This window comes from Bufo bufo, chromosome 9 (genome assembly GCF_905171765.1).
Source record: "Bufo bufo chromosome 9, aBufBuf1.1, whole genome shotgun sequence".
Lineage (NCBI taxonomy): Eukaryota > Metazoa > Chordata > Amphibia > Anura > Bufonidae > Bufo > Bufo bufo.
In genome coordinates this window covers 20,266,558-20,282,632 of record NC_053397.1, presented here as the reverse complement: position 1 = coordinate 20,282,632, position 16,075 = coordinate 20,266,558, and the positions used below count along the sequence as shown (strand labels likewise).

Below are 16,075 nucleotides of genomic sequence, written 5' to 3'. Positions count from 1 at the left end.
ACAATGGAAAGTTCATATAACACAAGTCACCTTGCTGGCAGTTCTGCCTCCAGTAGTCCACAGCAGGCATTAGGGGGCCTGTTTCCCCAGCATGCGGCTCTCAGCCCTCCAGCACGGCAAAAAGCCTCAGATCCCAAAAACAGAGACCTCGCTTCTGAGCCCAGCTGCCTATTTAAGGACAGCCAGGTGCTGCCAAAACCCGGACTGGCACTTAAACTTCGGTCCAGTATTTGACCTCACCTGGCTGGAAATCAGCCCAGCAGCACATGCTGGGAGGAAAATACCTGATTTCTCAGACAAAACCTCTCACTGTGTCACACCATCTGCAGTATATGTTGAAATCCCAACCCATACAGTAAGGTTCATCTAGGTAGTGTACGACTGCAGTCAACCCGTTTCCTTGTAGACTAAAAGTTGGGGTTGTGGTGATTCCAATACCTGGAAGGAGTAGAGTCTGGAGGAAAGGAAAGTCCTTCTTTACAAGATTTAGACCGATTTCCATTGCTAGAGTCTTAGCACATTACATGAATATGTTTTATGTTTGCAGGACACACTAGATGCTTATCCATGTGGCTCAGACCATACTCCAAGCCCCATGGCAAGCTGGGATCCCTTGGAAGCTGCTCCTGTCTTTGAGAGCCCAGACGCCCGCCTTACCGCCATTGGTGTCAACGTAGAAGAAGAACACACAATTGCATTTATCGGTGACCACAAGGGACAACTTAATAAAGTAGGTGACCACAGTGCAAGAAAAATGGCTGCAGTTGTGACCTCTATGATTTGTATCAAAGGAGTTTTCCAGAACTTATACATAGACGACTTTTCCTAAGGATAGGTCATCAGGATCAGATTATGGGGCAGGTCCAACAACCTGGACCCCCACTGATCAGCTGCTTTGGACAGCTGCTGATGCCAAAAGCTATACAGTGGATGGAAGGCTCCGTCTACTCTTCAGTATTTGTGTCGGTGTACTGCAGCTCAGCTCCTCATTCACCTGAACAGGAACTGAGCTGCAGTACCCCGATACAGCAACTAAGCACTGGATGGAGCTCTCTGCTCCCGACTCCATCCACTGCACCTTTTTCAGTGTCGGCAGCTGCCCAAAACAAGTGATCGGCAGGTATGACCTCCACCAATCTCACATCAATGACCCACCAAGACAACAGGTCATCAGTATCTAAGTCCTGGGAAACCCTTTAAGATAACCTTGTCCCAGCATTGTGAAGCCAGTTCCTGGAGCCACTGACCATCAGCTATTATAACTATTATACTGCAGGTGAAATATATTACATGGCGGGCTCTTCAAGTGAATGGACCTGGTCCACCAAAATGGGATTGTGATGGGAACCTAATTAGGTCTTCCTAATTCAGAATTTAAAAAAAAATTCTTATCAATGGTCACAGAGGGTTCATTTTTGTCTTGCACACCTTGCAGAATCCAATACCTACAATACTTTGGGGCGCTGCACTGCTCAGGTCTCAGGAGCCACATTTTCCTGCCGTCAGTCAATGTGATATGTCTCCATCTGCCATCTACAGAACATGGATATTTCTGTTTATGGGAGGAAAAGCTAGCTACGTCCTTTCTCACTGGTGTCATGGTTAAGCTGCACCTCCCAACGTTCATCCTAATATTATAAGAAATAACTAGTAGTAATGTTTGTGATCCTTCTAACTCATACATGATGGCAGGGCTGATGGGAGTCACTTGGGCGGTAGAGTCAAAGCAGGTCCTGTGTCTACCCCATCCACAGCTTAGGAAAATCTAGATAGCCTTCCCAAGCTCAATGGGTTGTCCTCTACATGGGTTTGACCAGTACAGATGCCGACTTGCCTTTTGTACAAGTCAATAAAAAGTTGGCTACCAGATCATGAGACAAAGGCATCGAACGAAGGCCACGGCATCTAATATGGCGGATAATGGTCCATGTCAGACAGGTACTTGTTGTCTAAAAGGAGGTTAAATAATATCAGATTTTCGGTATGGGAATAGAAGATACCAACTCCATGCAGAAGTTACTCTAGTACCTAGACCTTAGTTTTCCAAAAATAAGCCTCCCTCCCTTTTATGACTGGAACATGCCCGTGTGCCGCGGGAGTCAATGGTGCATAACCTCCGTAGCAGACCTGGAGATAACAGTATAATTGAACCATGTTCCTCCGCTGCTCAGGCGCTTCTCAATTTTAATTGTTCATTTAGACCTAAATTACTTTATATGCAAATACAAGCCAACTATGGAGCCAGTGATCCAGTCACCTGCAGGGTTTTCCAATTTCAGTCTGATGCCTGCAAACCTGACTTTTTTGTATAATGAGTTTAGTTCACTATATACAGACAGCATTCAGACCGTTCATGGACCTGACTGCAGCCCAAGCAATGGGGGCGCCAGTTCAAGGACCCCAACGAGGGTATCTTCCATTCAGAGATATAAGGTCCTATCGTGTACTTCTGTATTCAAGACGCAACCAAGGTCAGAAGGTAGAACTCTTAAAGGGGTTGTCTAAGTGTTTAATACTGATGACCTGTCCCGGCACCCCCGCCAGTCAGCTGTTTGAAGAGGCTGCAGTGCTCCGGAGAGCACCATGACCTTCTCGCATCATACCAAGCACAGCGCCGTTCATTGTATAGTGGCTGTGCTTGGTATTGCAGCCCAGACCCATTCACTTAAATCAGGAATGCTCAACCTGCGGCCCTCCAGCTGTTGCAAAACTACAACTCCCAACATGCCGTAATAGCTGTAGGCTGTCCAGGCATTCTGGGAATTGTAGTTTTGCAACAGCTGGAGGGCTGCAGGTTGGGCATCCCTGACTTAAATGATTGAGCCCCGTCTAGGCCATGTGAGCGACGAACGTCACGTCACATGGCTGGCCTAGGAAGAGGCGACAGCGCTCTGTCTCTTCAAACAACTGATCGGCGGGGTCCCGGGAGTCGGACCCCCACCGATCAGATACTGATGAGCTATCCTAAGGAAAGGCCATCAGTATTAAATTCCTGGACAACCCCTGTAAGCCTCAATATCTAGACTGGTGTGGCCCCTGTGAACTGCCGGTCCCTCTATGTGAGACCTTGAATTTTTCAGTAGGAAAAAAAAATGCCATGTGAACTCGGTCATACAGAGCAAGGTCGCGGTGATATTTGGCGCTGATCTTGTTGTTTTTCAGCCGGTCACTGACCGCATTAGGTGACGTAGCTGTACGTCATGGGTCCGAACCCTAAACATGGCGCCCTCTCGCACGTGCAGCGGGCGCCTTAGCCGGAGCGTTTCTGCTATTTTAAATAGTAGAGACCCACAGCACATGTATGTGATCAGCCATAAGGCTCATCACATACATCTTACCCTTCAGATGTCGTGGTCAAATGTGACCACAACATCTACGCAGACGGGAAACCCGAAGTCCCGCGCTTCCGGTCCGGTAACAGCTTTTCCCGGCTGAGATCGGGGAACCTGTTACCTTGTGCTAATTGACTGAAGCCTCAAGCAGGCTTCAGAGTCAATTACATGTATATATCAATACAGGCCACTAGGTGGCAGCCTTGTATTGATATAGTCCCTGCGGCCCTCCAGCTGTTGTAAAACTACAACTCCCACGATGCCCTTCTGTAGGGTGATAGCTGTAGGCTGTCAAGGAATGATGGGAGTTGTAGTTTTGCAACAGCTGGAGGGCCGCAGGTTGAGCATGCCTTATATAGTGCAAATGAAGTCTTTAATGATGGCTATTTAGCTATCACTGAATACTATGGGCAATCGAATGATCGCCAGTTATTGTCACCCAAGGTGACAAAAAAGAGTAAAAAAAAAGTTTTTACAAATATTAAAAAAATTAAAAAATCTAAAAGTTCAAATCACCCCCTTTCCTTAAAATAAAAATACTTAACCAATAAAAAAAATAAACATCATGGGCATCGCCGCGTGCAAAAATGCCCATACTATTAAAATGGCGTAGAGGGAAAAAAATAAATAATACAGCCAATTTGCCATTTTTTGTCACTTCAACTACCCAATAATTTTTTTATAAAAAGTGATCAAAAAGACACACAGTTAAAATTGGTATAACTGAAAAGAACAGATCATCCCGCAAGTGTGGTATCGTTGGAACCGTACTGACCTGGAGAATGAAGATAACATTTTACCGCATAGTGTACAGTGTAAAAAAAATCTAATAAAAACCTTTATCAGAATTGCATTTTTTCCCAATTCTACCCCATTTGGTATTTTTTTCCCACTCCCTACTACATGGTATGCAACCGTAAATGGTTCCATTAGAAAGTACAACTTGTCCTGCAAAAAAGAAGCCCTCATGAGGCTATGTGAATGGAAGAATAAAAAAGTTAGGAGTATGGGAAGGCGGGGAGTGAAAAAACGAAAAACGCTAAAATGGAAAATCCCAGGGTCCTTAAGGGGTTAAGCAGCTAATTTGTACTCAAGCAAAATTCCTGCTGCCCGTTCACCTGGATCAAATCGTATTACAGCCATTTCCTGTTCACACGAGCAGCGCTCTGCGCAGGATTCGCGCTGGAACTCCCAGAGAAATCGCCAATGATAACACGGCTGGAGGAGAAAACCCGTTCTGATACGTCAGCCATCCTCAGACATTGGTCCACCGTGACTGTGACTGTTTGCCGCAATGAAAGCACTCGCTGCCCATGTTCCTTCCGCTGCCCCCCTCTTGCCCCTACCTGGTGCTGCCTTAGGGCGCCTCATTGGTGGTGCACCCCTGCTTAGCTGGTATCTTGGCACAATTCCTTGTAATTTTGTTTTTCCAGGTATTTTTTTGTCTATGGAATGATCCTAATGGGTTACGTTAGATGAGAAAAGTGCCCTTTTATTTCTAAGAAACAGCGCCCCCTTAATCTATAGCCTGTACCTGGTATTGAAGCTCAGTCCCATCCCAGTGAAGCCATTTCACAGCTGACATTTGATTTGCATTGGAACTATAGAGATCCAATAATGTGAAGGATGCAATATTAGAGTCATACTGTATTACTCCCATACAGGGGTCAGTTTGGCATTTCTGGTGCCCCAAGCAAACTTTTGGGGACTCCCTCCAGGGCACTAATCTTCACCACATCGGACAATCACTGCGCCCCATTGCATCACTTAGCTCTGCTCTATTATATTTGCCAAGCTCCACCCCCATCAGCCCACCAAGCTCCGCCCCGTCTGCCTGCAAAGCCCCAGACTCAGCTTAGCAGTGCAGCCTAGACGCTCCTGCCACTTGTCTACAGCCAGAAAGGGCCCCTCTCCCTGCCTGAGCCCCTACGCAGCATAGTGCACTAGGGGCAGCTTAGTGCATGTGTAGAATCCCCATTTATTAAGGTCAATAGGAGCTACATAAATCTGTCTGCAGTGAGCTCCCCCTAGTGTTAGCTGCAGATCACCAGAATTTTTTATGGTATGCAGGATCAGACTACACAGGGTTTGTTTGTAGTCCGTAACCATGGGGATGCATGAGTCCGCCCTTTAGTCATTTAGTCAACTTGTTGCCAGCAGTGGGCCCCAAGCATTTGCTTGCTGTGCATGGTGGCAAAGTCTGCCACTACATAAAGCAAATGTCTAAAAATTATTTCCGTCCCGGTCCTTAGTATAGAGCATAAATGGGTCATGTTGGAAAGGATTTTGTCTTCTTTGACAGGACAGAATATTTCCATCTTGGGTTCATGAATTAATACAAAGTAATATTTAATTTACGGAAATTTCTTCTGCCGAGCCTGAGCTACCTAGTCCGAGTCCTAACATGCATCCAGCTGTCCTTAGGTACAGAAATGTACAGAGATAAGGACCCCATAGCAAGAAAGCAGAGTTGTCCTGTCCCAGGATGGGGGTCATGCTGTTTCGTGAGAACTATTCCCCCCCTTTACTCCTCCCCAATCCTGGAATTGAAGGGCCGAGCACCATCTTAAACCTATCCCTTGTGGCATTTTAAGCCCAGCCCAATATCAATGTCAACACCCTAGAAACGCCCCTATCATGCAAATTTATAGAAGCCCCGCCCCTGAGGTACCAAAAACAATGACTTAAATGCACAATTGGGTGCCGCAGCACAAATTCTCTCCCTACTTGGATATCAGTAGAAAGTTGGCCTCCAGGAATATAACTATATGAAACCAAAGGCTGTGACGTGAGATCTTATCCAAATGTAGATGATATTTTGTCCGCCTTCACTAATTTGCCGCATGCGTCAATGCGGTTTCAGCAAAGTAGCCGCCTCTCCTTTATGTTGATTCTTTGCGGAAACCTGGAAGCCTGTAGGTGATTTGAGCGCGGCCGCTTTCTTCCAATCACATTATCTAATAAAACGCCTCCCGTCTGGCTTTGGTGATCGCATACATGTACAGCGTCGGTGTATATAATGTAAATGGCGTCGCTGTGGCCCAGTCCCTTTATCCTTTCAATGACATATACAATAGAGAGTTGTGTAGGACAGCACTCTCGGGTTATGAGTTAATTGGTATGGCTCCCGAGCACTTTCCAATTCATAGCACAGTCGCCTCGCCAGTTTACGAATTACGTGCCCGAACTTTATAAAACATTGTTGCCTTTTTTTATGTTTTCCAATGTTGGTTCTCCACTGCCACCTAGTGGTGAAGTGCGGGATTGAAGGTCCTGCTCAAGGTCGAGTAAACCTGACCAGCCGCTCGGAACAACCTTGTTGCTACCGTATGATGGATTGGTCAGGGACGGTATTAGGATCTGAAAGAGCAGATAGCTGAGAAATGACTCCAGAAGGTGACATTATGTCTCTACACAATGCTCAGACTTCAGATTGCTTGTCTAATAAACTCCAGTGTGTCACAAGCTTCCACACTGAGGACCGCTGCTTGCAAAATGAGATTTCTCCCTAGCAACAACCAAGTAAAGCAGCTCCAGGAATATCATACGGTGCCAATATTAAATCCTGGGCACCCTTCCTTGAATGACATGGATACGTATGGATAGATCTCTTCATAGAATTGCCAGCCTTTATTTTTGTGATATTTGGATCTGGGCTAATAAAGGGGGGGTTTACACAAAATCATAGGGCACTAGGGGCAGCTTACTGCATATCGAATCCCTATTAAGTTCAATAGGAGCTGCATAAATCTGTCTGCAGGGAGCTCCCCCTAGTGGCGGCTGCAGATCTGCTGAATATTTATGACTCTTCTGTAGGAATCATGCAGGATCAGACTACACAGTTTTCATAGGAGCTGTATACACAAAACGACAAGAGTATTTTTGATCAAGAATGCCCACATTTTTCCTTTGCACTCATTTCATACTCTGTTTTCTTATTTTCAGATTAAGATCACTGCCTTATTTATCATTGGTGATACATGAGAAATCTCCTTTGTTAGGCGTAGACAGTACTGACATTGTGATTTTCCATCTTCAGGTCTACCTGGGAGGTAACAATGATGCCCGGCTGTATGCCAGTGTGCCCACACAGTCCAACACTGCCGTTTCTGCTGACCTGCTGTTTGATCAGCCAGAAAAAAATCTGTACATCATGACTCATTCCACGGTAAGGGAGAGATGTAACCATTACATGGCTTGGAGAAAGAGTTAAAGGTTATGGACGCCTTTGGGGGCATTTTTTTATGATTGCATTTTACTCATTTTGGCCTAAAAATAATTTTTTCAATCGGTCTTTATTAAAAATGTTCAGCCGTTTGTAAGATACAGGGTTTAAAAAAATCTGTCTGTTTGCAAGTGGTCACAGTCTATTTTCATTGAATCCTGTCAACTGACAGCTCATGTGTAGCTCATATCTCTTATGTCCTGACCTCATGAACAGTCATTTTAGCTCAATTCTTATCAAACGGATAAGAATATGGCTTAAATAGGTGTTTATGAGCCATCAGATGACCGGATTCAGAGAAAATAGAAAACATTGTGACTGCTTGCAAACAGACTGCTTTTTAACCCTTGTAGCTAAGAAACGGCTGAACATTTTTAATAAAGACCAATTGAAAAAATTATTTTTTAACCGAAAATTAGTAACATCTAATCATTATAAAAATGCCCCTGAACGTGTACATCGCCTTTAAGGCATCACTAAGTTTTCAAAAAGTTTTGATCGGTGGGGTATGAGTTCTGACATTCACAACGATCTCTAGAATAAGGGAAGAGAAGTGCACGCGTATCATGCTTTTTCTCCTCACTGCACAAGACAGGCTACATGAAAGTCTATGGGCCCGCCTGTATTCCGTCATCTGTAGTGAGGAGAGAGAGCGCGACATCCGCGCAATTCTCTTCCCTCATTCTATGGACCGTGGGTGGCTCAGCACTCAGACCCCCACCGATCACCGAACATGTCTCTGTGGCATATTAAAAGTTTTTTGAAAAGTTAGCGACTCTTAAAGTAACTCAACGGACGAGACTCTTTAGAGAGTTACAATGTAAAGTCATTTTTACTAAAAAGTTTTTCTAAATACAAATCTTCTATTGTGAACGTAGCTCCTCCCATCATGCCTCAGAATGCAGCACAAATTTTACAGTCTCGCTATAATGGGAGGAGCTTTCTTCTTTGCTCTTTGGCGCCATCTGCTGAGCAGACAAGGAACTGTTCCTTCAAAGTGCTTGTCACTGTCTGAAGCCATTTACTGGTCTTACAGTCCAAGATGAATGTGTTTTACGACTATTTTGCATACTGCTGAATGTTTTGGACACTGATATGACTCTTTACAGGAAGCATTTTTATTTCTTTATCATCTTCATACATAATATTAGTTTGCAGATGACGGTCACAGTAAGGTGACATTTAGGGTGTAGATTTTCACTGTATAAGGTTTATTATACACTTATAGTATAAAGTATTATATATGCGCTTTTATATGTTCCACTGTTCTCATTGCTAAGGATATTCTGCTATTTGTGTCCTCCTCAGATTACAAAGTTGCCACTTTCTGAATGTTCCCAACATCCAGACTGCACATCTTGCCTTCGTGCCGGAGATCCTTACTGTGGTTGGTGCGTTCTCCATGGAAAGTAAGTGTCATGTCATAGAGCAAAAGATTTGTGCATTTGGCTTCGTTATCCATTTAGGAAGCATTTGAAAAGTCTTCAGACCCGTTCACTTTTTTTCACATTTTGTTATCCTGAAATAAAAAACAAGTCCAGTTTCCCCATCATTCTGCAACCAACATCCCATAATGAGAAAGTGAGGACAGAATGTTAGAAATCTGGGCTGATTTATTAAAAAAGGAAAAACTAAAATCTTGCATTGACATACGGTAAGTGTTCACACCCTTTACTCAGGACGTAGTTGAAGCCCTTTTGGCAGTGATCACGGCCTCTAGTCTTCTTGGAGATGATGCCACAAGGTTTGCACACCTGGATTTGAGGATGTTCTTCCATTCTTCTCTTCAGGTCCTCTCTAGCTCTGTCAAGTCACTCTGCCATAAAGCTCCAGATTGGTGGTGGCTGCAGTGATGGTCGACTTTCTGGAATGTTCTCCCTTCTTCCACACAAGATTTTTGGAGCTCAACCAGAGTGACCATGGGGTTCTTGGTCACCTCTCTTACCAAGGCCCTTCTCCTCTGATTACTTAGTTTTGTGGGGCGGCCAGCACCAGGAAGAGCCTTGGTTGGTCTATACTTCTTCCATTTAGAAATTAAGGAGGCCAATGTGGTCTTGGGAACTTTCAGTGCAGCAGAAATGGTTTTTGTCTCCTTCTCCAGATCTGTGCCTCCACACAATCCTGTCTCTGAGCTCTACAGGCTGTTCTTTCCTCCTCGTGGCTTGGTTTTTGCTCTGATATGCATTTTCTGCTGTGAGACATTATATAGACAGGGCTGTGTCTTTCCAAATCACATCCAATTGACCACAGGTGACTCCATCGAGGTGTTGAAACAGCTCAAATATGATCAAGAGAAATGTGAGGCCACAGAACGAAATGTCAAGTGTCATAGGAAAAGGTCTGAATTCTTATGTCCATGTGAAGTTTTAGCTTTTCCTTTTTAATAAGTTTGTAAAAAAATTCTAAAAATCTGTGTTTACTTTCTCATTATGGGGTACTGAGTGCAGATTGATAGGGGAAACTGCATTTTTTTTTTCTGACAGTCCCCTAGAGGATGGACTGAAGCAGCGGTTCGTTCAGGGAACTTGGGACCCCCATTCATGTGATTAGTGGGGGAACCAGTAGTATTACCCCCCACCAATGAGAAACGTATCCCCTGTCCTGTGGATAGGTGATAGGTTTCTCTCTTGGGACAACCCCTGTAAAGGGATATTCCCATCACAGACAATGGGGGCATATCGCTAGGATATGCCCCCATTGTCTGATAGGTGCAGGTCCCACCTCTGCCCTCCATTCATTTCTATAGGGCCGCCGAAAATAGCCGAGCGCTGGAACGCTATTTCCGTTGGCCCCATAGAAATGAATGGGAGCGGGGGCCGCGCATGCGCAGTGCGCTCCCATTCACTTGTGTGGGAACAGCGGGAAGCAGTGTTAGGGGGTAGCTGGACCCCTGGAAAACTGAGAGGACTCCGCTGGCCAATGTGAACCAGTGGGCGCAATGGAGCCCATTATATGACCTTAAAAAAGGAGTTGTCCTACAAAAAATATTCAGCAGTTTTCAACCCAGCACCTGGATATGAATACGTTTGTAATTGAATGGAATTAAAAATCATTCAATAAATATTATTCAATAAAATGTATCTTTTTAGCGCCACCTGCTGTTTGTATTTTTCTTACTTCTTCATCCACCTCGCTGAGGCGGACGAACATGCTCAGTCCCATCCTTCAGCTGCCTCCTGAGCTGTGATAGGGAGAGAGCTGCAGCAGAAAGGACGCACCCCCTGAGCTGCAGCAGAAAGGACGCACCCCCTGAGCTGCAGCAGAAAGGACGCACCCCCTGAGCTGCAGCAGACAGGGCACGTCCCCCGAGCTGCCAGCCTGATATAAATCTAGCAGAGCAATGAATGGCAAAATCTCTGGATCTATACGAGGTACAAGGCTGGCTCTAGCTTTGTTAGAAAGAGACTGTCATGTATGTCATTTCTGAAGGAAGCGGTAAAATACATGTGACATATGGCCTTCCCCATTGTCAGATTGGTCAGATGACACCTTACGGCCCAGCGCCGATCCTAGTCCAGCTTCTTAAACCCTTAGCGATCAACTGTTGAGGCCATGGCCACTACAGGGTATTGGACGCTGGCCATTCAGACAATCCTATGCAGTAAGAGGGTTTATGGACAGGGATTTCTATACAAGGAGGTGAGTTTCACTTATTTTAGGCTAGTCATAGGGACTTGACAGCTCAGAGAGGGCGTCATCCACAAAACCCCTCTCTGCGGGTGGAAGGGGCAGGTGTCAACCTCTGATTCCCTCCTGCCTGTTTACTTGCCCACAGATGTAGCCGGAGGCATGAATGTCTGCGTTCAGGAGAGAAGAACCAGTGGCTTTGGGCTCACGATGAGAATCAGCGTTGCCTGACCGTGCAATCGCTGAGCCCAGCAAATATCAGCAAAGAGGAGAAGAGAAACGTGAGTATGTCGGCAAGGCCATCGCAAGGGGCCTGGAAGATGGTGGGTGGCATGGGCTCCTGGAGGCCACTCTACCTTTGGCCAAGGTATTTAGATACAGGGCAAAGGCAGCAACCTGAATCTTTTGCCCCAGGTGAAGGAAGACCAAGCTACATCTTTGGTATTGGGTGCAAGATGGAGGTTGTCGCGCAGACCAGATAGACGACAACGGTCACCCATTTGTCTCACATCCTTCTTGGGCACATCTTGCTCAATGTCAAGGGTTTTGTTAACTTTGTCCGTCTTGTTTGTACTCGCAGATCTTCCTTTCCATCCCTGACCTACCTTCTCTGTATCAAGAAGAATCCTACTCCTGTTTTTTTGAAGATTTCGAGAGCCGGGCAGTCAGGACAGAATTCGGAGTCATGTGCCCATCTCCTGACCCCAGCAAAGCCCCTGTGATCAAAGCAGGAACAGGTCAGTAGGATCTTCTAGGTTTGCTGGATCTTAGACTATTTATAAGGACGGGGGCAGAAGATGCTTTCGCCTGCGCTCTGTTGTTACCCCTACTGTGTAATGCACTTTAGAAGCAGGATTTTATCATTTACTACTCTGTGATTTTCTTGCAGATCATGTGCGGGTCAGACTACAGCTTCAGTTTGGGGCAGTGACCATTACCACTGTGGACTTCATCTTTTACGACTGTACAGCGGTGGCCCAACTCTACAAAAGTGCCCCGTGAGTATGAAATTCCGCTGTGTAATACATCACTGATTCCACGTATAGTGCAATCTTCCCAATATGAAGGAAGGCACTTAAGTAGAGTGCAAGCTAAATAGATAGATAGATAGATACTAGATACAGCCAGGTCCATAAATATTGGGACGTCAACACAATTCTAACATGTTTGGCTCTATACACCACCACAATGGATTTGAAATGAAACGAACAAGATGTGCTTTACCTGCAGACTGTCAGCTTTAATTTGAGGGTATTTACATCCAAATCAGGTGAACGGTGCAGGAATTACAACAGTTTGCATATGTGCCTCCCACTTGTTAAGGGACCATAAGTAATGGGACAATTGGCTTCTCAGCTGTTCCATGGCCAGGTGTGTGTTATTCCCTCATTATCCCAATTACAATGAGCAGATAAAAGGTCCAGAGTTCATTTCCAGTCTGCTATTTGCATTTGGAATCTGTTGCTGTCAACTCTCAAGATGAGATCCAAAGAGCTGTCACTATCAGTGAAGCAAGCCATCATTAGGCTGAAAAAACACAACAAACCCATCAGAGAGATGGCAAAAACATTAGGCGCGGCCAAAACAACTGTTTGGAACATTCTTAAAAAGAAGGAACGCACCGGTGAGCTCAGCGACACCAAAAGACCCGGAAGACCACGGAAAACAACTGTGGTGGATGACCGAAGAATTCTTTCCCTGGTGAAGAAAACGCCCTTCACAACAGTTGGCCAGATCAAGAACACTCTCCAGGAGGTAGGTGTATGTGTGTCAAAGTCAACAATCAAGAGAAGACTTCACCAGAGCGAATACAGAGGGTTCACCACAAGATGGAAACCATTGGTGAGCCTCAAAAACAGGAAGGCCAGATTAGAGTTTGCCAAACGACATCTAAAAAAGCCTTCACAGTTCTGGAACAACATCCTATGGACAGATGAGCCCAAGACCAACTTGTACCAGAGTGATGGGAAGAGAAGAGTATGGAGAAGGAAAGGAACTGCTCATGATCCTAAGCATACCACCTCATCAGTGAAGCATGGTGGTGGTAGTGTCATGGCGTGGGCATGTATGGCTGCCAATGGAACTGGTTCTCTTGTGTTTATTGATGATGTGACTGCTGACAAAAGCAGCAGAATGAATTCTGAAGTGTTTCGGGCAATATTATCTGCTCCTATTCAGCCAAATGCTTCAGAACTCATTGGACGGCGCTTCACAGTGCAGATGGACAATGACCCAAAGCATACCGCAAAAGCAACCAAAGAGTTTTTTAAGGGAAAGAAGTGGAAAGTTCTGCAATGGCCGAGTCAATCACCGGACCTGAATCCGACTGAGCATGTATTTCACTTGCTGAACACAAAACTGAAGGGAAAATGCCCCAAGAACAAGCAGGAACTGAAGGCAGTTGCAGTAGAGGCCTGGCAGAGCATCACCAGGGATGAAACCCAGCGTCTGGTGATGTCTATGCGTTCCAGACTTCAGGCTGTAATTGACTGCAAAGGATTTGCAACCAAGTATTAAAAAGTGAAAGTTTGATTTATGATTATTATTCTGTCCAATTACTTTTGGTCCCTTAACAAGTGGGAGGCACATATGCAAACTGCTGTAATTCCTGCACCGTTCACCTGATTTGGATGTAAATCCCCTCAAATTAAAGCTGACAGTCTGCAGGTAAAGCACATCTTGTCCGTTTCTGTTCAAATCCATTGTGGTGGTGTATAGAGCCGAAAATGTTAGAATTGTGTCGATGTCCCAATATTTATGGAGCTGACTGTAGATAAATATGAGATAGATAGATATGAGAGAGATAGACAGATAGATAGATACTAGATAGATAAATAAATTTAAAAGAAATAGATACAATTATGCGAGATTTGTAATGTTTGTTTTCTTTGTGTAAATCATTTCAGGTGCCGTGGATGTGCGAGTAGTGAATGGGGGTGTAACTGGTGCATTCACCAACATGTCTGCACCCATAAAGCCACATGTGAAGAAGGGACAATTATTTACAATAAGTTGGTAAGTGCCTGTCTGACTGTCTGTCTGTCGGATGAGTCAGATCTATTTCTGTGGCTCCATTTGTCTCTTATTATACTGTGTGTTTCTCTCCATTTCCAGGCTCAGTTTCCTGTGCCCGAACCATCTCCAACTCCCATTTTTGTACCAGTACCAACATCCATAGTTGTTCCTACCACAATCTTTTTGACAACAACCCCTATTCCTATTCCTGAGACAACTACCACCACGACTCCCGCCACCACAACACCTACTGTCACAGAGACCACCCCTACACCAGTCCCTACCACTGTACCGACCACCCCCATTGTCACAACCGTGGTGACTACACCAGAAGTTACCACCACACCTGAGCCTGAGCCGACCACCTTTGAACCCACTACTGAGGAACCTACTCCAGAAATAACAACTCAACCTCCAACAGAAGAGCCAACCAATGTCCCCACCACGTTGCCAACCACTGTGCCCGTAGATATTGTCACATCTCCAGCTGTCACAGATGCTACTACCTTCTCTGTCACTGATGACATTGATATGACAGAAGAAGTTTGGACAACCGAGAGCCCAACCACAGTTCCGGATACTACCGTGCCCCCATTAATCCAGGCACCTACTACATTGGCTAACGAGAGTGAGATGACTTGGGTGCCTACCACCCTTCTACCACCACCAGAGGAGTCCACGTCTGCCGTCCCTCCTCTTCCAACCACTGACCAAACGCTCACTCTTCCTTCTTTACCCGACTTTCCGGATGATCTAGAAACTGAAATTGCAGACACTGAAGAGCCACCGACGATCGTTATGGAAGAGCGAGGTAAAGAAAGCTTGGACCATACTGAAGCAGATGACTGGGTGGACTCCGCCAACGTGGAAAATGACACGTCCTCCTTCTCCGCTTCCACTATCCTCTCTGGCGACGGGGACGTTGAGGGAACATCGCCTCATTTTCCTACAATAATCGAACCAGACTTGGATTATCAGTTCGACGATCCGGGCGTTATAGAATTGGTAAGAATCCGGATTGCATTAAATTGGAAAGAAAATGTCCCGAAAGCTTCACATTTTTATTCTAGATATTCAGTTTATGTATCAAATATACTAGGTACGTAATTCTCACCCCTCAGTGATTTTGTCCTTAAAAACAGCTAAATTTTTTGCCCCCTCCCCTCATATTGGTCGAACGTAACTTTTTTCCTGACTTTCATGGCAAACTGTAGATTTGTAGGGAACATTTTCAATAATTTAATGTATGCAGCCTTCAGTTTATTGTATGGGGCAAAATGCATACAATAGTATAAAAAAAAACAAAGTTTCCACCAGTCCTTTTTTTATTTTATAATTAACTGATCGGATCATAATTAATGAAGAGAGAGATAAAAGAGAGATAAAAGAGATGGGATCTAGGGCAGCTTACCAAGAACAGCGCCGTACATTGTATAGTGGCCGTGCTTGGTGTTGCAGCTAGGCTGCATTTACTTGAATAGGGCTGAGCTGCACATAGGCCACGGATGAATATGACGGCACTGGCCTAGGAAGAGGCTTAGGTGCTCACAGAGCTCCACAACTTGTTTTGAAGGGAACCTGTCACCAGGATTTTGGGTATAGAGCTGAGGACATGGGTTGCTAGATGGCAGGTAGCACATCCGCAATATCCTGTCCCCATAGCTCTGTGTGCTTTTATTGTGTAAAAAAAAGGTGATAAAAAAAATGTATACATTGCATTACGCACCTCACTCATTTCAACAGACCTAATACTGTAATACTTCATTTCACCTGTGGTGGTGCTGTTGGGAAATGGAACACTTACTCCCAGCTTTTCCCCACTGATCGCAGATGATTAGATCTTTCTAATAAAAAGGGCTCGTCTGTTAACAAGAGA

At 45.0% G+C, this 16,075-nt stretch overlaps 1 protein-coding gene across 1 annotated transcript in view; it reads left to right on the top strand.

Moving 5' to 3' along the window:
- PLXNB1 (plexin B1) overlaps window positions 1-16,075 on the top strand; it is a 149,501-nt gene that overhangs the window by 105,693 nt on the left and 27,733 nt on the right. The window contains exons 4-11 of the mRNA XM_040406623.1: window positions 548-730; window positions 7,372-7,500; window positions 8,866-8,966; window positions 11,333-11,465; window positions 11,765-11,921; window positions 12,074-12,182; window positions 14,091-14,199; window positions 14,299-15,204. Coding sequence (XP_040262557.1) covers window positions 548-730; window positions 7,372-7,500; window positions 8,866-8,966; window positions 11,333-11,465; window positions 11,765-11,921; window positions 12,074-12,182; window positions 14,091-14,199; window positions 14,299-15,204 — 1,827 coding nt within the window. The remainder of the gene's footprint in view (window positions 1-547; window positions 731-7,371; window positions 7,501-8,865; window positions 8,967-11,332; window positions 11,466-11,764; window positions 11,922-12,073; window positions 12,183-14,090; window positions 14,200-14,298; window positions 15,205-16,075) is intronic.